The sequence below is a fragment of the Trachemys scripta genome, chromosome 5 (assembly GCF_013100865.1).
Source record: "Trachemys scripta elegans isolate TJP31775 chromosome 5, CAS_Tse_1.0, whole genome shotgun sequence".
Classification (NCBI taxonomy): domain Eukaryota; kingdom Metazoa; phylum Chordata; order Testudines; family Emydidae; genus Trachemys; species Trachemys scripta.
In genome coordinates, this window is record NC_048302.1 from 321,838 (window position 1) to 346,591 (window position 24,754).

Consider the following 24,754-nt stretch of genomic DNA (forward strand, 5'->3'; position numbering starts at 1 on the left):
TTATAAAAAGAAGAACAGGAGTACTTGTGGCACCTTAGAGACTAACAAATTTATTAGAGCATAAGCTTTCGTGGACTACGTGGGCTGTAGTCCACGAAAGCTTATGCTCTAATAAATTTGTTAGTCTCTAAGGTGCCACAAGTACTCCTGTTCTTCTTTTTATAATCAAAGAGAGGCTCAATATGTCTTGCTGTTAAATTACAGCGTCTGTCTCCCTCTGGGATTGTAGCAGAGGTTTTGTGGGCTCTCTTGTATGGAGCTGGGTGTGGGGCAGGAAGGGGCTGATGATGCAAGGCTTTTATCCGTAAGGACAGACTTCCTCTGGCAAGAATGAAAAAGGCCCTTTTATCAACACTAACATTAACTCATTCATGTCAGTGAGGTTTGTGACTGTGGAGTACAGGCACTTTATTACTTAGAATGGTGTCTCTTTTTCTGCTGTAATAAATATTTATATTTTTAATGCAAATATTCCTGCTTGACATGGTTTTCTAGTCATCTGGCTGTGAACTCAATCTGTTGCAGTTTGTGCTGGTACAAAACATAGTTTTGGCTTCATTGTGTTTCAGTTCCAATGAGAAAAGACATTGAAGACAATTGTTTAAAGAGAATTATGTTTCCCAGAGGTGCTAAGGGAGTCAGTGTAGGTACCAATTTTTACTTAACTGTACTGTCCAGTCAGAAAGTCCATCCTTAAGGGAGAGTTACTTTTCAAACCAACAGGTTGAAAATTGGTCCTGAAGCTCAAGCACAGGGAGCAGTATTCTGTGCTCAGCTGTGCTCTTCTTCGAGTGACAGCCCCGATTGTTTGCACATGCGCCCAAAGCCAGAACTTTTCAAAGTAGAAGTGTCTGTTGGGCCGTGCGTGCACCCTTGTTCTGCCTTATAGTTTTGACTGAGGGGACAAAGGGTGGGGCAGATGAACCACGCCCTCAGTTCCTTCTCCCTGCCGCATGGACGGAGTCGCAGTTATCATTTTTGGTTGCGGCCCATCCCTTCCCCCAACCCAGACAGGCTGGGTGGCCTGCTGAGACGAGTCGGGGGTGTATTTGGTGCTCCCTCCCTGGACCCCCCCCCCCATGCGGAGGTGGCTTGAGTCCCGCTGGCCCCTGCCCATCCAAAGTAGAAGTCAAACTACGCCTATGCCCTCTCCTCCTCTTCGCCCCCCCCCCCCCCGGTTGGGCCCTGGAGATTTTATAGCATGTCGAGGGGGTCCTCTGAGAGAGAGGTTGAGAACTCCTGCTCTATACCTGACCTGATTTCCTGATGGCTTTGAGAACATCTGCACTCTGTGTTAGAGCTTGTACCACTGCTAACAGCATTGCGGCTGCCCTGGTGCTGGAAAATGGGTCTGGAATTGTGTAGTGTAGGTGCACTTTAGTATGTTGTTCTAGTTTATATCCTGGTTAACCTGTGACTTGTCAATTACATGAATGAAGGCACGTTTTTAGAATTAACTTCTAATTTCAAATACAAATAATCTTCTATTCCAGGAAAGTGAGTGGGCCTTAAAAGCAACTAACATTTTTGAAGATAAAATATGGTTGAGAGACTTACGTAAATACTGTATTAACTAAAATTTAACTGGTCACTATACAGACTATTAGGGAAACATTTGAACCAGTAGCTAGCTATTAGGATGATCGATGAGAAGGGAAGAGTCCCAATAGATCATCTCACACTCAGGGTGCACATGTGCGCTTTCTGCTGCACGCTGCTGGCCATGCTGCTCTTTTCAAGTAATGAACTGAAATTTACAAGAATCCTGTTTTGGTTGTTTTTTAAAGACCAAGTATTTTGTACATCTCCTTGCTCACAAAAATGGAGACGATAACCACAACAGGGGAAAAAAAAAAAAAAAGCAGTATTTGGATACTCCTGAAATAACAGCGCTAAATTTCACAATGCTTATTATGGGGTCACTACCAGTGCAGTTGTTCTGTTTGGCTTTTATGGGCGGGTATCTTTTGTAATAGGATTTTTTTTTTAAACTTAACAGCAAGATTTATCAGCAGAATGCTTTGAATAAATTTATTCTTGGGACCAGACAGCTTGGGGTTGGTAACGGGAACATGTCATCACATGGTTACTGCTTAGCAAATGAGAATAGTTCATAACATCATGTGGACAATGTCAGTGTCACAGTCCAGAGCAACTGCACCTGTATTCCCCTCTGTGGTCCAACCAGGCACCCACTCTAGGCTCCTGGCTCCTCAACAGGATGGATAAAAAAATCAATGCTTGTTTGTTTTTTTAATTTAAATTATTTGTTTTTAATCTGTTTTGAAATAAAATCTGAATTTAATACAAAATTTGTTAAGGTCTAAACTACTTATACACTAGTAAAACATTTAAATAAAAAAATGACTGCTGAATTCATGACTTTCTATCAAAATCTCTGACTTAAAGGCCACTTGTCTATATAAAGAATCAGAAAAAAATCTGACTTTTGAGGTCAAGCTTTATAAATATGGCACAATAGATAGACCATGTTGTGTGATACTGTGTTAGTGGCTTTTTTAGTAAAAAGGAATTTGGTACGCTGTTTTGTGTGTATAATTAAAATTCCAGTTACCATGCTACTGCAGCTTGACCCAAATCATGAGCAAAAAGGTAACTATCTGGTAAATAAACCATATCTCATTCACCATTTTCTAACATACTAAAATGTATGATTAGTAAGAATCTGGAAATATGAAGCTATATAATTGCTTAAATAAATGTGTATAGTTGTAGTGGACCCTCCTAGGTAGCAAAAAGATGCACCAAATCTAGTGCAAAGGCTTTATTGTAAATCAGCATGTTTTAATGGCTAGATCAAGTAATGAGAACGTACCGTTTTTTAGAAACTGAAGTACAAATGGAAAGTTGATTAACATCAATGATTTAAATTGAGGCTTTCCACTTGGGTATTAAATCACTTTGATTTAAATTAATCCACCCTGCTCTCCTGCCATCACCTCTCTTGCACAGAGACCTGCCTCTTTCTGCCTCCGGACTGGGGTTTTTCCGGGCTGCACAGTTCCCTGCCTATACTGTGAATTCTCCAGCAAGCCTGCTTTGCTTTCTCCTCACAGGCTATCAAGGCGTAATTGCCCACAGTTAAGTTACAACACGGCTCTTTCTAAGGAAGCACATTTATGCTTAAGATGAAAGTGGAGTAATCCCTGGCATATTAGAAAATACCTGTTTGTGGCTTTGCAGCACAGCCGTTATTTCTGCCTTCTCAGTCTGTGTAGACTCTTTGCATATCTCAGTGCTTTCAAATGATGAGTCAACTCCGCCACTGTGAGGTTCTGTCTGGACACAACAGCCTGTCTGCCTTGGGACTCTGCCAGTCTAAACCTTGTCTTGCAGGTAGCCATCAGCAAATCCCAGTTCTCGAGTCCCTCAAATGTCTCCCTGCAGTGTCCCTTTCACTGGACAGTCACAGAAATTGTTTGCTGCCTCCAAGGAAACAGAGCACACATCAGCCTGTTAGGTTAGCTGACTACTCAGGCTTTCATTCAGAATAGCAGTACTGAGCTGGTTTGGTAATAAAACTAATAAATTTATTAACAAGAAACAGAGATTTGTGATATTAAGCAAGAGAAAAAGAGAGAAGTCTGGTTACAAACACCAAACCAGCTTTCTAGTGACTGAAACTTAATCTTAGCAAGTTACAATCTTTATCTGAGCAATTTTCTTATTTACCTCATGTTACCAGCATCTCCAGCCCTCCAGGTCAGAGGATCCAACGTTCACAGAATCAGAAGGTGCTGTTCCCTTTGTTCCCTAAGCGATTCTCTGCTTCAAGAGCCAGAAACTCTCTGACCCCCAGCCTGATAGCTTGTTGGCTTTGTTTACCTATATGTAAATATACAGTGAAACCCTGCTATAACACGATGATTGGGGTCCAAAAAATTCGATCGCTATAAATGCGGGGTAGTGGGGTTACAAAAATTTACCATTTCAAGCCGTTCAATTTCTCTTGGGCAGAAAACGACTTGCGTTTGCGAACTGCCCATAACAGTAACTGAAAGGGTGCAGCTCCAGCAGCGGGGGCTCTCAGCCATGCAGTGAGCGAGGGAAACACTTGGGGAGAGCAGGGGAGATGTGCAAGGGGCAGAGGAAGAGCGAGGAGCATCTGGGGAGGAGAATGGCTCCCGACGCTTTATTTTATTTTATTTTTTTTGCTTGGGGCGGCCGGAGCCACCTTATGATCGCGTTATATCCGAATTCGCATTATTGTGGGGCGTGTTATAGCGGGGTTTCACAGTACTTTCATTGTTCTCTGCCAGTAACTAAGCCAAGATGGGTGAGGTAATATTTTTTTATTGGACCAATTTCTGTTGGTGAAAGAAGCAAGCGTTCAAGCTACACAGAGCTCTTCTTCTTCGAGTGATTGCTCATGTGTATTCCACAATAGGTGCCACGTGCACCGGTGCCAGTTTTCCCCCTAGCAGTACCTGTAGGGGAGCGCCCCTACCGACCCCTAGAGTGTTGCCTCCATGGTGCGCTATAAGGGGAGCTGCGCACTCCCCCCACCCTCAGTTCCTTCTTGCAACCAGTGAAGGTGCTTCGGAACTGCCCTGCTCCAGCTTTGCTGTAGTTCGTCCCCAAAACTGCTTGTTCGTTCAGGGTATGGTACCTGTAGTTAGTTAGTTGTTTAGTTAGTTTAGTTTAGCTAGAGTGCCTGGGCCTGTCCCGTGCCCCGGGTTTTAAGTCATGTGACACTTGTAGGCGATCTATGCCAGTGAGTGATCCGCACGCGGACTGTTTACGCTGTTTGGGGGAAATCCATCTCAGCGATCGCTGCAAGATTTGCAAGTCATTTAAGCCTCGAGAGAAAGGGACATTAGGCTCCAGCCTATTCTGACGGAGTCGGCGCTGACCCCGGCTCCGGCGCACCGCTCCGAGTCAGCACCGGGCACCGCAGTGTTGGTGTGCGGTGACCCTTCGGTGCCATCGACTAGTCGGCACTGCTCCCCATCCATGGGGCATGTCAAGAAGACTAGGAAGAGGCCGCCTATGCGGCGGCACCAGAGTAAACCTGGGACAGAGGCTAGACCCATCTTGGGCAGTCCTTGGTCCCCACTGGCCTCTAGGCATCCGACTCAAGTCGAGTGGAGTAGCCCAGCCCACTTGGAGCAGGCCTCCCCGGATGTCCGGATGCCCTCCACACTAGAGGCCCTTCAGGCAGCCTGGGATGTTATGTCCATGCCGGTACCAGGAGCACCACCAATGTCGGTGCTCCGCCTTGAGGAGCGAACACCGACGGGACCGAGGCAGACAATGCTAAAGGTCCTCATCTCGGAGGGGCTATCTCAGCCGGTCACGGCATAAATGTCGACATTGTTCCAGTTCGTCGTCCCGCTCCAGGACTCCACCACAGCACCGCCTCTGCAGCCCCGGGCGTCAATCACTGGTGTCTCGCCGTCGCTGGTCCACCCGCCAGAGCCGATTGCGGAGCATCTGTTACGGATGGTACTGGTCCTCCGTGTTGGGATCACGGTCCCATGGTCGGCATCACTCCCGGCGCCGCCGCTCCTCCCGGTCCAGGGACAGCGGCAGGTCGTATGTCAGCCTGGTCTCCCTTCGTAGTCTTCCATCGATGGGCCAGGCCAGCCAGGCCGAACAGCTGGCTCCGCCGGTGCCACAGCAGGTGCAGTGGCACTGGGCCCCATGGCTGGCCCAATGGTACCAGTGGGCACTGTGGCCCCTGACGCAGCCCCCAATGGGGGCTCGCTCGTTGGCCAGAGCCTCAGAAGGACCATCAGCCTCTCTCTCCAGAACTCTGAGGAAGGAGTTGGTGGGACGTACATCCTCGGTACCGTGCCCGGAGACAGACCATGTGATGGACCCTTTGGTGCTGGTGGACGCACAAAGTACCGCGCCAGCCTCCTCACCCTCCCCAGATGAGGCAATTACAGCTTCTCCTCCCTCGGTCCTGCAGGAGGACTTTAGGGCCCACCAAGAACTCTTAAAAAGGGTGGTATCAAGCCTTCACCTCCGAGCAGAGGAGGTGGAGGAGCCCTTGGACTCCCTGTGTAATGTACTGTCCGCCTCGGCACCGGGCAGCGTGGCCTTGCCTCTCCACGAAGGGGTGGTGAAAATTTCAAATGCCCTGTGGCAAACCCCAGCCTCATTGGCCCCTATCTCTAAGAGAGTGGAACGCAAGTATTTTGTACCCGCCAAGGAGCATGAATACTTATACACCCACCCTGCTCCTAACTCCCTGGTGGTCGAGTCGGTCAACCACAGCGAACGGCAGAGCCAACCAGCCCCTACCCCAAAAAATAAAAATTCAAGGAGGCTGGACTCATGTGGAAGAAAAATTTCTTCGTCCTTGAGCTTCCAATTATGGGTGGCGAACTACCAGGCTCTCCTGGGCCAGTACGAGTTCAGTCAGTGGCGCTCCCTGCCTAAGTTCGAGGACTCCCTCCAGGAGTATGACAGGAAGGAGTTCAAAGCACTGGTGGAGGAGGCCACAGCGGCTGCCAGGGCAACCCTGCCGGCAGTTTTGGATGCAGTGGACACGGCCACGCAGTCCACGGCCTCCACAGTGTCTATGAGAAGGGCTCCTGCTCTCTGGGCTGTCCAGCGACGCGCAGACCTCCCTGTAGGACCTCCCGTTTGCCGGCAAAGCTCTGTTTGTGGAACAAACGGATACAAAGCAGCATGGCCTGAAAGACTCCAGCACGACTCTCCAGACTCTGGGTCTCTATGTTCCGGCTCCGGCTAAACCGAAGTTCAAGCTGCAGCAGACTCCCGCTCAGGCCACCCACTCAAAATATGAGACGGCTTATAAGAAGTCGCGCGACTATAAGAGGTGCCCACAGAGGCAGTCTTCCCCCCCCCCCTCCCCCACAGCCTGGGTCCTCCAAGAGCAAGCAAGCGGGGAAAAGGCGGTTTTGATGGGATGCCCGGGGGCGCCTGCCACTTCTCATCAGGTATCCACCCTCATTCCCTTCTCCAATCGGTTCTGTGCTTTCCTCCCAGAGTGGTCGCGGCTGACTTCGGACCGATGGGTCCTCAACACCATTTCCTGGGGCTACACCCTCCAGTTTACTGCCACCCCACCCAACTACCCTCCGCCCCCGTCCCTCCTGGGGGACCCCTCACACGAGGCTCTGCTTGAGCAGGAGGTGGGGCGGCGGAAGCAGTACCGGGGGAGTTCAAAGGCAAGAGCTACTACTCCCGCTATTTCCTTATCCCGAAGGCCAAAGGGGGGCTCAGGCCCATCTTGGACCTGCAAGGCCTGAACCAGTATATGGTGAAGCTCAAGGTCTGCATGGTCTCCCTGGCCTCCATCATCCCCTCCCTGGATCCCAGGGACTGGTACACCGCCCTTGATCTGTACTTCCACATTCATATATTTGAGGGGCACAGATGCTTCCTCTGTTTCACGGTAGAGCAGGAACACTACCAATTTACAGTCCTCCCATTTGGCCTGTCCCCTGCCCCCAGGGTATTCATGAAATGTATGTTGGTGATGGTGGGCTACCTCAGGTGGTGGGGGGTCCAGATCTTCCCTATCTGGACGACTGGTTGGTCAAGGGCAGCTCCCTGTCGCAGGATCACGTGGCGCTCCTTCTGTCCACATGCACCACTTTGCGCCTGTTGGTAAACAACAGCACGTCCATGTTAGTCCTGGTACAACGCATAGAGTTTATCAGGGCAGTCCTGGACGCCTCGTTGGCCAGAGCCTCCCTCCCACCATACAGGTTTGATACTCTGAAGAGGCTCATTGACACGGTCACAAGTTTTCTGGTGACAACAGCCAGTGTGTGCCTCCAGCTCTTGTGTCCCATATCAGCGTGCACGTATGTGGTCCGTTACGCCAGACTCAGGATGAGGCCCCTCTAGCTCTGATTGTCCATCCTGGCCTGGGAGAACTCCGAGGCCAAAGTCCTCACGGTGCCTGAGCCAGTGATCACCTCCCTACGATGGTCCTCCCCAAGAAACATGCTCCAAAGGGTCCCATTCAGGGGCAGGGCCCCGTTGCTGGAACTGGTGTCTGACGCGTCGGACCTGGGATGGGGGGCCCATGCGGGGAACGTTCAGACCCAAGGTCTGTGGTCGGCTCAGGATCTGACCCTCCACATAAACGGTAAGGGGCTCAGGGCAGTACAGCTGGCGTGCATAGCCTTCCGCTTGCACCTGGAGGGCTGGGTGGTCAGGGTACTTATGGACAACATGGCCTCGATGTTCTACATCAACAGGCAAGGCGGGGCCCAATCCGCTGCCCTCTGCTGCGAAGCCTTCATGCTGTGGGACTTTTGTATAGCCTACGACATTTCCCTACAGGCCTTCCATCTGCCGGGCGCCCGGAACGCGTGGGCGGATTGCTTGAGCAGGAACTTCTCCTCTCAGCTCGAGTGGTCTCTCCACCCAGAGGTGGTGCACAGACTTTTCCAAGTGTGGGAAACTCCCTAGGTGGACCTGTTTGGGACTCGGCAGAACCATCGTTGTCCCCAGTTCTGCTCCGGGGGGGGCTGGGACGGGGCGCTATCTCCAGTGCCTTCCTCCTGTCCTGGTCAAGCCAGTTTCTCTATGCCTTTCCCCCATTCCCACTGATTGGCTAGGTCCTGGAAAAGATAAAGACGGACAAGGCCAGGGCCCTCCTGATTGCGCCAGCATGGCCCAGGCAGCATTGGTATGGGGCCTTCATGGCCCTGGCGGTCACCCCGCCATGGCCGTTGCCATCCCGCCCGGACCTGCTCTCCTAGGACCAGGGCCGCCTCCTCCACCCCAACCTAGCAGCACGCCACCTCACGGCGTGGCTGCTCAATGGTTAGGTAGGGAGGAAAGGATGTGCTCGGAAGGGGTTCAGCGCGTTCTTCTAGAAAGCAGGTGGCCCTCCACGTGCCGAGTCTACTTGGCAAAGTGGTCTCGGTTATCCAGATGGGCGGACGAGTGGGTCATTTTCCAGATGGGTGGCTGCCCTGATCCAGCTTATTCTGGACTACCTCCTTAACCTTAGAGCCCAGGGTCTCGCGCCCTCATCAGTCAAGGTGCACCTGGCGGCCATATTGGCCTTCCATCCGCCGGTGCAGGGCCACACGGTATTCTCCCATGCTATGATTGGCCGATTCCTTAAAGGTTTGGATCGTCTCTTCCTGTATGTTAGGCCCCCAGTCCCGCAGTGGGACCTAAACCTGGTGTTGGCCCGTCTCACAGGGCCCCTATTTGAACTGCTAGCCATGTGCTCCAGGTCACACCTCTCGTGGAAGGTGGCCTTCCTGGTTGCGATCACGTCAGCTAGGCGAGTTTCAGAACACAGGACCCTGACCTCCGAGCCCCCGTACACAGTGGTTCATAAAATAAGGTCCAGCTCCGCTCACACCCTTCATTCCTCACGAAGGTGGTCTCCGCCTATGACATGGGTCAGGACATTTTTCTGCCGGTCCTCTGCCCCAGGCCCCATGCGTCCAGTGAGGAGCGCTGCCTCCAGACGCTGGATGTGAGACGGGCTCTGGCTTTTTACCTGGAGTGGACCAGGCCGTTCAGAAAGTCCTCGCAACTGTTCATCGCCTTGACCGAGCACATGAAAGGCCGGCTGATCTCCACTCAGCGGCTCTCCAACTGGATCACCTCGTGCATCCATACCTGTTATGACCTGGCGGGAATCCCTCCGCCACCTATTGTGAAGGCACGTTCAACTAGAGTGCAGGCCTCGTCCGTCGGCTGCCTTTTTGGCCCATGTCCCCATTCAGGACATTTGTAAGGCTGCCACGTGGTCTTCAGTTCACATGTTCACCTAGCATTATGCGATTGTCTCCCAGACCAGGGAGGATGCCGGGTTTGGCAGGGCTGCGCTCCGTCCCGAGAGTTTGTGAACTCCTTCCTACCTCCAACAGATATAGCTTGGAATCACCTGTTGTGGAATACACATGAGCAATCTTCCGTAACTGTTGTTCTTCGAGATGTGGTGCTCGTGTCTATTTCACATCCCGCTCTCCTTTCCCTCTGTCGGAGTTGTCTGGCAAGAAGGAACTGAGGGTGTTGGTAGTGTGCAGCGCCCCTTATACCATGCCATGGAGGTGCCACTCCAGGGGTCGCTGGGGCGCTCCCCTACAGGTACTGCTAGGGGAAAAACTTCCGGCACCGGTGCACGTGGCGAGCATGCACACCTATTGTGCAATAGACAGGAGCAACACATCTCGAAGAACACCAGTTACGGAAAAGGTAACTGTCTTTTCCTCTAGTCATGCCAGTCAGAGAGGTGAATCCAGACTCCTTTATCAGGCTTGATGTACGTGCTGCCTCCCAAACATAGTCTAAGGACGTATTTCCAGCCCACCCACAAGCTCTTGAATACCACCTGTACATACCTCACGCAGTGACTTCTGGGACCAGTGTGTTACCGGTTTACATGTGATACCTGACATGACAACAGATAGTTGGGGATAGTGAGTGTGTCGGGCCTGATAAGTTACAGTATGGTGGGCCCTCTGCCAGCTGGCTCTGAGGGTCACAAGCGTTGCACACACAACACACATTCAAGCCAATAAAAGAAACTACTCGACAAGCTGAGAGCTCTCCCTGAACTCCAGCAAAGGTTCTGGCTGGTGCTTAGTCCCTCAGACCCCACGGAAAGGTTTTTCTGTGGTTACAAGCACATAACCACTTGGCTCAGAACAAGCACCCCAGGAATCTGAGGTCACTTCTTTATACCATTTGAACCTTTGATCTTGTCCTCATGTAGCAGCTGATCAGCAGCCAATGGACCCTTCCTAAGGGCGAAGATTCAGAAGGCTGAATTCTTGCATAGCCGGAAAGGGTCTGTGTGCATACACCTCTCCCTAGAGATTTCACTTCACTTTGAAAGGTCCTTCTATAGCTTGGCCTTTTGTTTCAAGTAGCCCTTTCATGCTCTTAATGTTTCCCAGGGTTTACATCAGGCATGTCTCCCTGGAGATGTTATATCCCAGGGTGGCCAAACTGCGGCTTGTGAGCTGCTTATGGCTCTTTTACAGTTAAAGTGCGGCTTGCCGAGGGCCCCCCTCCCATTCTCTACCTACCAGACTGGGGAGGAGAGCTCAGGGCTTCCTCCCTGCAGTGGGGTGGTGGGGCTAGGACTGACTTCTGCCCAGCAGGGAGGGGTGTCTCAGGACTTCAGTCTCAAGACCCTCCTTCCCACAAAACTGAAGCCCTGAGCCCTGGCAGGGGTGTCCTGGCTCTCGAACTTCTGAAGATTGTCCTATGTGGCTCAGAGGGTTAGTAAGTTTGACCACCCCTGTTATGTACAAACCCATAAATTGGGACAGTTGGCATCTTTGTCTGCAGTCTAAGCAAACAGACAAAGTGTTTAGTGGATGCTGATATACCTTATCACTGGTAGAACTGTCACCTCCACATCACAGTGGAGACATTTTCAAGTGGGATGGGTACTTGCACTGCAGATGTCTGCAGGATATCTCTATAGCACTGTCAGTCTAACATCTCTCATTACTGTGCAGCTGTTAATGGGGTATTGCATCTGTGGCCTGCAAGCTGTGACAATAGTGGTGCTTTGGATAATCATTACTGGGTGAGGGAAACCTGAATTAGTCATGACTATTCTGAAATATTTAATGCCAAGTTTTACCCTGGGCTGTGAATCGCACTTTTGTTGGTCAGGAGCAATGCCCAGGAAGAGAACGCTACAGTAGGATGGCATGATGTGAACTTTTAGACTTGAAATGACTCAACTATCACTCCTAGTTTAGAGAGGTTACAATCAGAGCCGTGCTGTGGGAAGGCTACTTGCACAAGCTAAAGACTAAGGTGAGGCTTAGAAAATAAGTAAGAGTTCTCTCCTAATGGAGCTGGGGAAACCTCCAGAGATTTGACTCTTTATTCTATTTCTGATTTAGCCTTCCTGTCTCTCCCTCTCCCCCTCCCCCATTCCCAGCCTCTTGTTCTTAACTGGACATTAAGAGAACCTGCTGTGGGCTCTTCTTGTTCTATCTCTTCTCACTTGAATGATCATCAGTGTCTGTGGAATTGTTTAATGGGCTGGTTACAAATGGTGAAACCCAGCTCACTGTCCCAGAGGCTGCTCCCAGAGATGGAAGTAGAGGGATTAAACCCGGGGTTCCCAAAAACTTCCATACCACAGACCACATCTCCTGGCCAACTGCCCTCCCATTCACCATGGCATGGGCTGCTGCTGCTAGCAATCGGGTCAGGTTCCACAGGCGTCGGCAGCTGTTGCTTACATGGAAAAGTAAAATGAGGGACATTATTTAATGTATTTTTAGCTGTTTTTAACATGATTTAGCAGCTGAAATCGATTTTATACAGTCGATTGCGTATGTCCACACTAAGCGCATTAAGTCGGCAGGGTGCGTCCTCACTACCGTGGCTAGCATTGACTTACGGAGCGGTGCACTGTGGGTAGTTATCCCCCAGTTCCCGCAGTCTCCGCCGCCCATTGGAAATCTGGGTTAAGCTCCCAGTGCCTGATGGAGCAAAAACATTGTTGCGGGTGGTTTTGGGTACATGTCGTCAGTCACCCTTCCCTCCGTGAAAGCAACGGCAGACAATTGTTTCACGCCAGACTCCAGGGCGATTAGAAGAGCACAGCAAGGCGCACTGCGCATCTGAGAGGCTTTGAAAACCAGTTTCATGACTGGCCAGGCTTCAGTGTGACAGTTGTGTGTGTTTCTCCTTGATGCAAACCCGCCCCTTTGTTGATTTTAATTCCCTGTAAGCCAATCACCCTCCCCCCTTCAAAATGAAGTAACTATTGTTTTGAAACCATGCATTCTTTCTTTATTAATTAAAAAACAAAAGAGATAACGGACAAGGTAGCCCGGGTGGGGTAGAGGAGGAGGCCACATTGCTTATTGTAACCACACTAAAAGTCAAACTGTTTGAATGACAGCCTTCTGTTGCTTGGGCCATCCTCTGCAGTGGAGTGGCTGGGTGCTCGGAGCCTCCCCCCACCGCATTCTTGGGCATCTGGGTGAAGAGGCTATGGAACATGGGGAGGAGGGTAGGCGGTTATACGGTGGATGCAGCGGGGGTCTGTGCTCTTGTTGGCTTTCCTGCAGCTCCATCAGATGCTTCATCATGTCAGTTTGCTCCCCCATTAGCCTCAGCATCACGTCCTGCCTTCGCTCTTCATGCTCACTTAATTCTTTCCTGGCCTCTGCCACTGAATGCCTCCATGCATTAAGCTGTGCCCTATCAGTGCAGGAGGGAGGACTGCATGAGCTTGGAAATCCATGTCATTGCGAGTGTGTTTTTTTTAAAAACAACAAGGAGTCTGGTGGCACCTTAAAGACTAACAGATTTATTTGGGCATAAGCTTTCGTGAGTAAAAACCTCACTTCTTCGGATGTGTTTTTTTTCGCCTTCTAATCTGCGATAACCTCAGGGACAGAGATGATAGGGGGAGCATAGAAACATTCTACGCTCTACGATTCTGGGGGGACTGCATGGTCACCTGTGCTGCTGAGTTTGCCACGCTGACCAAACAGGAAATGAAATTCAAAAGTTTTCCTGTGTACCTGGCTAGTGCATTGGAGTTAAAAGTGCTGTCCAGAGCAGTCACAATGGAGCACTCTGGGATAGCTCCTGGAGGCCAATACCGTCTATTTGCGTCTGCACTACCCCAAATTTGACCCAGCAAAGTCGATTTTTAGTGCCACTCCCCTCGCCGGGGAGGAGTACAGAAGTCGATTTTAAGAGCCCTTTAGGTCAACGGAACAGGATTGGTTGTGAGGACGCATTCATTTTTAAATTGACCTAACGTGGCTAAATTTGACCTAACCCTGTAGTGTAGACCAGGCCTGAGAATAAAGGGACATTGCTACGACAGCTCTTTATTCCAGGATCAAACACTCAGGGCTTGGTCCATTTGTTTCTTCACTTATGTCCTCTTCACATGACTGTAGCTGACGCAGGGCCCTCCCTTGACTCCTCTGATTCTGGGTGTCAGTAATTGGCTAATCAGGAGTAACTTTTTCTCAAACAAATGAACTTGCCTGACTCATGGCATAGTTGCTGAAGTGAGCCCTGGCATATGGGTCAGCTGTAGAAATGCACCACCACTGCCACCCGGCAGGCAGCTGCAGAATGCTCTTGTATTCGCTCTGCTTAATTCCATAAGGGCCAATGCCGAAGATGGGCATGCTGTGCAAAAGGTCAAAATAAGAGGCCAACATTCTGCCGTGGACGGCACCCCTGGAACTCCCATTGGCTGCGTGGAGGGTTGTGCAGGAGCTTCTGAGGGCAGGGTTTGACACACAGCATTTTGCTCTAAATGGGAGCATAGGACACGTACTCCAGCCAGCAAACAAAGAGCCAGCCGCCTGGTGCAGCATGATCTCTGAGCTAGAGCAGCAGCAGCCCCTGGGAAAGTTGCATCCCAGAATCTAAATTTTTAACGATGCTCAAATTTGGTCACTTCTGATTAATGCAAAGGAATAGAGTCTCCACTGGGTAGTCATAGAATCCCTCTAGCTAGATTTGTACTGACTTATTCCATGGTAGGGTAATTTCTCGGGGGGGGGGGAGGTGCCGATCACTGTACTGCATAGACACAAATAATAGGGGGATGTCTGTAGCTGTCTCCACTGATCTGCCAGCTGCCTTACTGACACCTACAATTCATATTGTGTATGCAGAGCTTTGTTGGAAGGTGAATTTCAGATCCCATCTGCCCTTGAATCCTAATTAGGAACACCTACTCTGCAGGCCTTGCCTCATTAGACTCTAGAGACCAATTCAATTTGCAATGTCTAGCTAAAGATCTTTTGAGTCAGTCTGTGGTGATCAGGTTAGGGGAGCCGGGAGTAATGGCAGATGTTGTCTTTGTCTGGAGCAACGTTATTCCAGCTATAATCACCACCATGGTTATGCAGATGAGAATTTTGTTGGGCTGAAAAATAAAATTCCTTATAGAACATCTTATGACATTGGTCTTAGATGTCTCCCTTATGGGTCTTTGTGAAATGAGCTGTCTTGTGAATATGGCTGTGATGCTCAATGTGTGTTTCTCTCTCTCTCTCTCTCTCTCTCTCAGGAGAATTGCTGAGTCAGCCTAGACCAGAGGGAGTGATGGAGATAATCTGCCCCAGGAATGGCAGCGAGCGAGTCAATGTCGCCTTGGTTTACCCCCCCACCCCGACACTCATCAGCCCTTGTTCCAAGTGAGCTCTGAGAGACGCACGGACCCCCAATTTCAGTACACGCCAAAAACCCTACATAAGACAAGCCCTCGCTAAGCATTTTTGAATACTAGCCGCCACAGAGCCCAGGGACTGTTCTAATTATTAGTGGGATGTGGACATCCCCTTCTCAGAATAAAGGTACAGTAAAGCAAAATCCTCCTCCGTTTGTTTTGCTGAATGAAGGAAATGTTTGAGTAACTGGTGATTCTTCTTTGAGTGCTGGTCCGTGTGTATATTCCATGTGTGGGTACACAGGCACACCATGCTCCCACGCCCAGAGAATTTAACAAGCAGTGTCTGTTGGCGCAGTAGATCTCCTCATGTTCAAAGTTGAGGGTATCAGAGGCAGTGTGCGTAGACGCCACCTCAGTTCCTTCTAACCACCATGTGGCCTGAGTCCGAATCCAGTGTTCTCTCCTTCAGCTTTTCAGAAAACCTGTAAATAAAATGGTTGGTGAATAATTACTCTTTTTAGCTTAGTACAGTTATAGTTCTAGTGTAGTTTGTTTCCCTAGACCAAGGACTTCTTCCCCATGGTCTGGGACTATGCCCAGAGTCCCAGGCTTCAAAAACTGCATCTCCTGCCCTAGGTCCTTTTCCATCAGTGACGAATAGCAATGCTGCCTCTACTGTTTGGGTGACATGCATATTTTGTCTCTTGTTTCCACTGAGAAATCACAAAGCCCGTCAGCTTTGCCTTAGGAATGCTTGATGAAGAAGGCCATGAGGCCCCTCTCCGATCCAGCTAGGGAGACATATGTGTACTTCAGCCTCAACAAATGAGCAGCGCCCTTATGAGCACATGCTTAGGAGTGGAGCCCTCCAGGACTTCCCATGAAAGTAAGGGGCACTCATGGGCACGAGGACAGACTCCGTCAGTGACTGTCCATAAGAGATGTGCTCCTTCCCCGAGCCCATTGAGGTCAGGCAAACCCTTACGTGTCCTAAAGAACCAGTTCTGACAGACCAAAACAAAAACCCACAACATTTAAAAAAACCAAAAAAACAAACCACACACAACCCTGGCTTGAGGGTAAAGCATGTAGGAAGAAAAAGAATGCACCGGTGATTCTGGAATTGAAGCATAAAGACAGCCGTCTTCTGGTTCTGTCCACAACGGTCCAGACTCTTTGGTACTGACTTACCTGCCCAAAGAACTCATCACGCTCAGGAATGCACCCATACCGTCGGTGCTGACCATCCGAACCTCCCGTGCATATATTCATATTCAGACCTACAAGGCACCAGAGGATACTTTTCTCCCCTATCCACAGTCTCCCCTCTTCTCTGGCCCAGCCCTCCTGAGGGACATTACTACGCCAGAAGACGATAGTATGTTGTTGTCCCAGGAACCATCTCACTTACAATCATCAGGCAGCAGTGACAGCTGTTGTCAGCTCCGCCATTCCAACAGGAGCAGTTTTCAGATTCAGATGAATTTGATGAGCTGGCTGCTTCTTCATCCCCCCCAGAGAGAGCCAAGCCCAAACAGGCAATCCAGGACTTACAGTTGCTACCTTTATAGTCATGACTTTCTTAGGGACTGACTGTTTCCCATGCCACGGGGTCCCCCTCAAACACAGTTGGCCCCTCTTTCAGGCCTTATTGGGGACTGTAGGATCCTGATAGCAGATGCCTGGGACTCACCCAGGAGACTTTTCACTCTTCTCCTTCTCACCCACAACCAGATTCATTGGTATATGAGGAGGAGGAGGATGTCGAACCAGAACCACAGGTACAGACAGTCCTGATGGGAATCTCCTCCTCTTCCCCATCCCCGCTGGACAATCATCAGCAATACCATGACTTGTGCAAAGAGTGGCTAATTGTCTCTAGATACCTCTGGAGGAAACCCAAGGTCCACACCAACTGGTTGGACATTCTGCAGCCTCAGGGCCCAAGTAAGGTGGTCCTCCCAGTTAATGAGGCTGTATTGGAACTAGTAAGATTGGCACACCCCATCATCCTGTACTCCCACATCTCTGAGGGCCAACTGGTGCTTTTTCGTCCCACCAAAGGGAGCCAGATTTTTATTTTCCCACCCTGCTCCAGACTCTCTGCTGGTACAGGTTGCTACCGAGAGGACTAGGTCACTATACCTAAGGACCATCCCGTCAGACAAAGGCTTCAGGAGACTGGACCTCCTGGGGAGAAAGGTCTTCTTTGTGGGCTTGCAATTCCGCATCACCAAAGTACAACTGCAGCAACTTCTCTAGGCTGGTGGCCTTTCAGGACAAACTTTCCCCTGGTGACAGAGCCCAATTCCTCTCCTTACTAGAGGAGGGCAAGTTGGTGGCAAAAATGGCTGTTCGGGCTGCAGTTGATGCAGTGGATAGAGCATCAACAAGCTTGGCCACTGGTATTGTTGTGAGGAGGGATTCTTGGTTGCACTCCTCGGAATTTCCCAGGGAAGTGCAGAATACTATCCAAGGTCTTCCCTTTGACAAGTTGAACTTCTTCAGTGAGAAAATTGATGACTCTCTTTATTCGTTAAAGGACTTGATGTCTGACCTTTGCTCCTTGGGGATCTGCTCACCAGTCCCAAGAAGGAAGCACTAGAGGCAGAGCTATAAATCAAGACCACCTCCTCCTCCTCCTCATGCTTTCTACTACCAGCATCCTGCTGAGCCTCCACGCAAGCAACAGAAGACTGAGAGGCTCTGCTTTTAAGTCCCCTCTACCACCTCAACCACAGCCCATTCCCAGCCCGCTGCTAGGAGCCACTTTTGGCATCTTAGTTGAGACCCATGTGCCATCTCTGATGCCACCTATCCTTTTTTCCATCACCTTTGGGGGCCATCTTACTCTTTTCGCCTGGAACTGGGAGCTAATCACGACAGTTGGGTCTTGGAGATTATCCATCAGGGATACTCCATGGAGTTCCTCCCCTTCCCTCTGCACAAGCCCCCTTCCCGGTCCCTCTTTAGGGACCAGTCTCACTAGATGACCCTTCAACAGGAAGTGGAATCCCTATTATACTGATGGGCAATAGAACACGTCCTGCCTCAGTATCAAAGAAGAGGGTTCTAGTGTCCATATTTCCTAGTCCCCAAAAATACTGAGGATGGAGACCCAATCTGGATCTTTAGCACCTCAGCATTTTCATTTGAAAGTCAAAATTCAGGATGGTTACGTTGGCATCAAGTGTCTCCTCTCAAAGAGGTAATATGGCTTGCAGCTCTCAACATGGATGCATATTTTCATATGGACATTCACCCTTCCCACAGGAGGCTCATACAGTTCATGGTGGGTCAGGAGCATTTCTAGTTCCGAGTCCTCCCCTTTGGACTAGTGGTAGCACCCAAAGTGTTTACAAAAGTTTTTTCTGTGGTGGCAGCTCTGATGAGATGTCAGGGCCATTCAGTTTTTCTGTATCTGGATGACTGGCTCCTGTTAGGACCCTCTCGATGGGAGATCACGTCAGCTATTCAATTCCTCATTCAGCTTCTCACAGCACTGGGGGTTTGCGTGAACAGAGAAAAATCCATTTTATCCCTCATGAAGCTGACAAAATGTGTTGGGGCAACAATGGAGTCTTTCTGCAAGAGCCTTCCTCCCGGCAGAAAGGTTTCAAATGATGTGCAACCTGTTTTATTTGATTTCCTGCAGACCAAAGGCTACAGTGAGAATGTGCATATCACTGCTGGGCCATGTGGCAGCATGTTCTAATGTGACACACTTTGCCAGACTTCATCTGTGTTGCCTACAGGCCTGGCTCAGCTTAGTCTACTCACCCAACAAGGACCACATCAACTCCAAGGTTCCCACCAGGATCATGGCCTCCTTCGTTTGATGGTCAAAACCTAAAAAGGTACCCTTCTCTACTCCCACTCCCTGTATCACCATCCATGAAAGTAGTGGTGTGGCCATCGCTTTGGCCAGGAGGGTCAACAAACTGGGAGCCCTCATGGCGGATCTTCCCTTTACGGTATTTCAGAAGGACAAGGTTTCACCCTGAATTTCTTCCCAGGCTAGTCTCTGAATTTTACCTTAACCAGTGTATTCACTTACCCATCTCTTTTCCCAAACCCCACACTTCTCCCAAAGAGAAGAGACTTCATTCCCTTGACGTCCAGCATTCGCTGGCTTTTTACCTGCAAAGAACCAAAACCCATCAGAAAGTCACCAAGACACTCTATCATGATACCTGCGAGATCCCAAGGTCAAGCTATTGTGACGGGATTCCCGGGGTGCAGCCTGGGACTTGTGGGACCACTGTGCCCCCTGAACTCTCTCCAGCCAGGGCTGTCTCTCACAATGCCTTGCTAGTGACAAGCAGCAAATCCCTCCAGGAGCTGTTATCACTCAGCACAGCAGTATGTGGAGCCCCACACCCAGCTGGATTGCATGAATGCTCCCAGAGCCACTCATGAATCACACAGAGAAAGGCACCAGCCAAATCCCCCCAGCTCCCAGCACTGTACCCCAGGAATGTACCGTCTTGCGCTGCTCAAGACAAGCAATGCAAATTTATTAATTGGTTCACCACTTCATCAATGGAAAGTGGATATACACCAGCCTCTGTCAAACCTGAGCAGATTTGCCACACACTTCATACAACCTCACTGGTAAAGATAAACAGTTAAAACAAATTTATTGACTACAAAAGATAGATTTTAAGTGATAGGCAAAAAGTCAGAGTTAGTTACCAAAAGAAATGAAATATAAGAATGCAGTCTAAACTCTCAACCCTATTAGACGGGAAAACATCTAGATTAAGCAGTTTGTCTCACCCCACTGGATATTGCAGTCCTTAATATACAGGTTTGTTCCTGGGCCAATATCCTCTGTTGGAGTCTTGTCTTCTCAGTATCTTAGTTGCTTGCAGCATAGGTGGGGGCAGGAGAAGAGGCCAAACATATGGCCCCTCTGTCTGTTTTATACCCTCAGTCCATGTGCTTGGAAAACGGAAGTCCAGGCATGTTTGGGGACATTGCTGAGTCTCCAAGCAAGGTTGAGCGATTCCCCTGGTGTGGCCTCATGCAGGTGAGTCATTGAATTGTAGCTCTGTTGCTGGACAATGGTTGTTGATGGTTGTTTGACACCCACCCAGGCGTTGCTTACTTTCCTTGCTGTTGCCAATGGGGAGCTAATATCTGGCTGATTCCCCAACTTACAGCATGTGGTAGTGACAACCATACAACACAATTCTCATAAGTTCACATGCATTAATGATACACATATGGATAGAGAAATGACTTTTAGCAGATCATAGCCTTTCCCCTGATACCTTACAAGGCATGCTTTATATGTAAGATAGCGATTATATAAAAATGAGGACTATGGGGGTTAAAGCACACTCCCCCAAGGTGTGGAATGTCACAGCTATATCTTCTCAAAGGATTTCTAAATGGGTTTCTGGCTGCATTATCAAGTGCTACATGCTAGCTCACATTCCGCCTCCCGGAGGCATAGTAGCACACTCCCCGAGAGCACATGATAGCATCCCAGCAGGAAGTCTCAACACAGGACATATGCAGAGCAGCGACTTGGAGCTCCAGACACATATTTGCTATACATTGTGCACTAGTCCGGGCCTCTGCTGCAAATGTAGCAGTGGGATCTGCAGTAGTGCACACATCTTTGTTGCTGGCTTCCTTGCCTTCACCTCCAGCCTGAGCACTGCTTGCCAATCACCCATGCGTGGACTACATGTAGGGACCAGCTCTTGAAGAAATGGAGGTTGCTGACTGTAATGGGAAGTTCTTTGAGATGTGTGTTCCTTCTGTGTATTCCACGGCCCGCCCTCCGTCCCCTCTGGTTAAATTTGCAGAAAGAGGAACTGAGGGGGCATCGACCCACACTTCCTCTTGTACCCTTGCTCGGGAGCATAAGGAGATCTACTGTGCATGTGCAGGCCAGCTGACACGCCTTGTTAAAATCTGTGGACTCGGGCGCATGGCGCACATGCTTGCCCATGTGTGGAATACAGATAGGGACCACACATCTCAAAGAACTCCCAGTTACAGGAAGTATCCTTTATTTTTGTTCTTCTGGCTACACATCACTTGATCATAGAATCATAGAATATCAGGGTTGGAAGGGACCTCAGGAGGTCATCTAGTCCAACCCCCTGCTCAAAGCAGATAGAAAGGTCCAGGTTTTAAAATGGTGTCTTCGCTTCTCTGGATGCAAGCTTCTGCTATGGCAGAGGTTCCCAAACCTTTTGCTGAGACCCTCTTCAGAGATTCATGTCCCATGTGTTCCCCCTTGTGGGGAGGGGTGCGCTCTATAATGGGAGCAGACAAAGATGTGCAAAGAACGTCAGCTGGATACGTGGCCAGCTGTTCTCATCTTGGGCACCAGCCTTGGTGTTCTTTCCTGCTTTTAGATCCTCACTGGTTTCGTTCACTATCTGACACTAGTTCTGAGCACAGTTTGCCCTGGCCTCCCTGCAGTGGGCCAACTGCGATTAACCAGCTTGGGAGAGGGGGGAAGCTGTGTTGAGTTGTGTGTTCAAACACAGCTCTGTCTGTCGACCTTGCATCTCCTGAAGCTCCTGAACCACAGCTGCACACTTCTCCTTTTGTTTGTTTGACACTGGGTTAGATCTCAGAAGCAAATACATTTCTACCCACAAACTAAACAGTTTGAGATGGAACACAAACGCCGTAAGGCTTGTCTGCCCTAGGTAGCACCTAATACTAGTGCCCCCATCCCGTAATAGTTGTGGTGGTGACTCATTTGCCAGCAAACCCATGACAAAAGAAACCCTGTCTGTTCTGAAAAAGGGCATTTTATTTAGACTGAGTACTCACCATATTTGGCATCTGGAAGAAAACAGAATGTGTATTAATCTGTTCATCATGAACACTATAAGCCATGAAAGACTGGTGCTACATGACGGTTTCTTTGTCCTTCTCTCCTTCAGATGAATGGTAATGCTAGTGCTAAAGGTTTTATATCGGGCGGCATGTGAAACTGCGGTGTGGCTGAAGGATCTGTAGTGCTACTGTCTCTCTTGGGTTTGGAGTCCTGCCTTTACAACGAGACCAGATTTTGGAACTCTGAACTATTTGAAGTGGGAACACAGCTGAGTGTGTCTCTCCTGAGATACCCTTGAGAACTTAAGTGTACAGTGCAATCTGAAGGTCACTGATGACCAGATGTGACGTGAAACAATAGTCTTGCAGCAATCAGATGGCAGCATTCTTGGCTGGAGATGAAACACTGGGATTGAAATTCTATGGACCCTTTGATTACCTGCTGTGCACCCATTTAGACCTGTTGATGAATGTAAAAATGTTCTCAGTGCTGTTTCATTCAGATGTAACTGAAGAAAAGTCAGTGGAGACTTGCTGTTATGGAGTTTCATGGAGTTGTTTCCTTACAGGTGAGTGTTTGGGGTTGCATCAGTCAGATTTTTCAGTGGGGTTTGGCAGCGTGCAGGTAGCTATCATATCTCTTTAAAAGCAGACCGGTAGAGCAGGCCAGTGCGGTCTGACTCTTATTCACCACAGCAATCTATGGCACAAATGTTCCTCCGATAATTTGGTGGAGGGGTGGACTGGGGCAGCTTGTTAATGGAGATAGTTTCACATGGTATGAAGTCCAGTATCAAAATTAATGTCCCAGACAGTTAACTGCAGATACATTTTTTTAACTATGAGGTTGTAAATGTACGTGAACCTAATTCGCTCGCTGGTGGGTTTCACGTATCGAAGGTTGAGATGGAATAAGAGGACAGTCCAGCTCTGGGCTGGCATGTGCTAGGTTGTAGTTGACACATGATGCTTGGTCTGTAGCAGGTTGAGTTTAGGAGCAACTGAACTGTAGTTAACCAATCAGTTATGTGTTTTTAGTCCCTGACGTGCTGGTGGTGTCTCTCATTTGCACAAACCCACACACCGCCTGTACGTATCCTGCTTTCTGTGGCATTTGTAAGAGGAATAATTTGTAAACCTTCTTTAAATCTCAGCCAGATCTGTTACTTTGAATCCTCTGCTAAATTCATGATGGTGTAGAGCTAGGACATTATCCTAACCCTTCCCATTCAAACGACACTCACTGGTACAGGGCTGGGAAGATACCCCTGCCCCTCTCTGTTCCACCTGCTTTCTTGCAAGATGGATCCTCCATTCACTACTGCTCCCCATCAAACACCTAGTGCTGGCTGGACAGTCCATCCAAAAGGACTGGTTTGGTGGGATCAGAATGTGCCGCGTAAACAGGCTGATTCCACCAGCACTTGTGCTGGGAACCAGGCAGGCAGACTGGCCACCGGGGCTCCCTTGTTCTCCGCAGCTCACCTGGTGGGCTTCCCAGACAGTCAGCTCCTTATGCTCCTGCAGAGCAGGCCATCCCAGGGGGCGGGGTAGGCTGGCCACTAGGTGCTACTACCCCATCACAGAAGGGTACGGGAGCCGTCTTACATGGGCTAACATGGGGGAAAACGCCACCACAGGAGGCTTGATATGACTGATTCCTCTCCCTCCAAAGGACCCTGTCAGTCACCTTTTAAGGCAGACAACTCTTGCGCTTCTTACTGCTCCTCTCCTCCTCCTCCTCCAAGTGCAGATGTGTTGAGAAAAGCAACTGAAAAAGCGCCACGTATTGGTCAGACACATGTGCCCAGACTTCAGTTGCAAATGAGTGCTTTACCTCCGGGGGAGAGTAGCGGGGCGGAGACTCACCCAGTGGCGCCTCCTGCTGGTTTATCCGGGAATTAGCTCTTTTTACCAGCTCCAGAGTGCCCTCTGCCAGTGTCTCGCCGTCACTGGCCCCTATGTCCCTCCTGGACCCCGGTACCCTTTTATCTGGGGTGCTACCCGTGCAGGCAATACCCCACAGATCTGGTTCTCCTCTCCCCTAGGGAACCCCTGCCCTCTATCCCCACCTTACCTCAGCCTATGGGCTACTGCCAGTCACCATCTAGCCCCCTTTCACTGGGGCCGACTGCAGTCTGTATAAGCCAGTCATCATAGGCAAGGGAGGTTTTGCCCTGCTGCCTTTCCCTGCAACCCAGTACCTCCAGGGGCCTTGTACAAGGCCCTGCAGCCTGGGGAGTTGCCGGCCTGGAGCTCCCCAGCTCCTCTGGCCTCTTTCCCCAGCCCTGCTTCGCTCCAGTCCCCTTTAGCACTCAGGCAGCTAGGGAATGCTTGCTCCTGCCCACTGCCCTCTTATAAGGGCCAGCTGGGCCCTGATTGGGGCGTGCCACAGCTGAGGCTGCTAGGTCAATAGGCCTAGCTGATTGGCTCACCCAGCCACAGCCCTGTTTACCCAGGAGTGGGGCAGCGGTCCCACTACAGAGAGCGAGCTGGGTTCTCTTCCAGCTTGTGCATCACACACACGGGTCTAACTCTTCCGACTGCGGGTCTCTGGTGCTGACGATGGCTTACCAGGCAGAGCTTTCCTCTGGGTGTGCTGTCAGATAGGACGCTTTGCTACCCGGAGCAAAGTGCTGGCTCCTTTCCTGATGGGCCACGAGGGGGCGGTCTGGCCTGCGGGGGCTGCAATTGCCCTCTTACAGCTGAAAAGTCCTACACTGTGTGTGCTGGGCTCTGGCCATCTATTGCCAACGGGCTGAGGTAGAAAAAGGAAGTAGCAGTTTCTCACTAGGCCGGGATGCACAGCCCCTAGCGCAACGGAGTCCTAAGAGCTATCCTGGG

The 24,754-nt window shown here is 49.9% G+C and overlaps 1 protein-coding gene across 1 annotated transcript in view; it reads left to right on the forward strand.

The window, feature by feature from the left end:
- The window catches only part of MFHAS1 (malignant fibrous histiocytoma amplified sequence 1), a gene marked incomplete at its 5' end in the record, with an annotated part of 92,256 nt that overhangs the window by 58,433 nt on the left and 9,069 nt on the right, over positions 1 to 24,754 (forward strand). Inside the window, 2 exons of the mRNA XM_034771303.1 lie at positions 14,999 to 15,284; positions 22,018 to 22,479. Coding sequence (XP_034627194.1) covers positions 14,999 to 15,129 — 131 coding nt within the window. The remainder of the gene's footprint in view (positions 1 to 14,998; positions 15,285 to 22,017; positions 22,480 to 24,754) is intronic.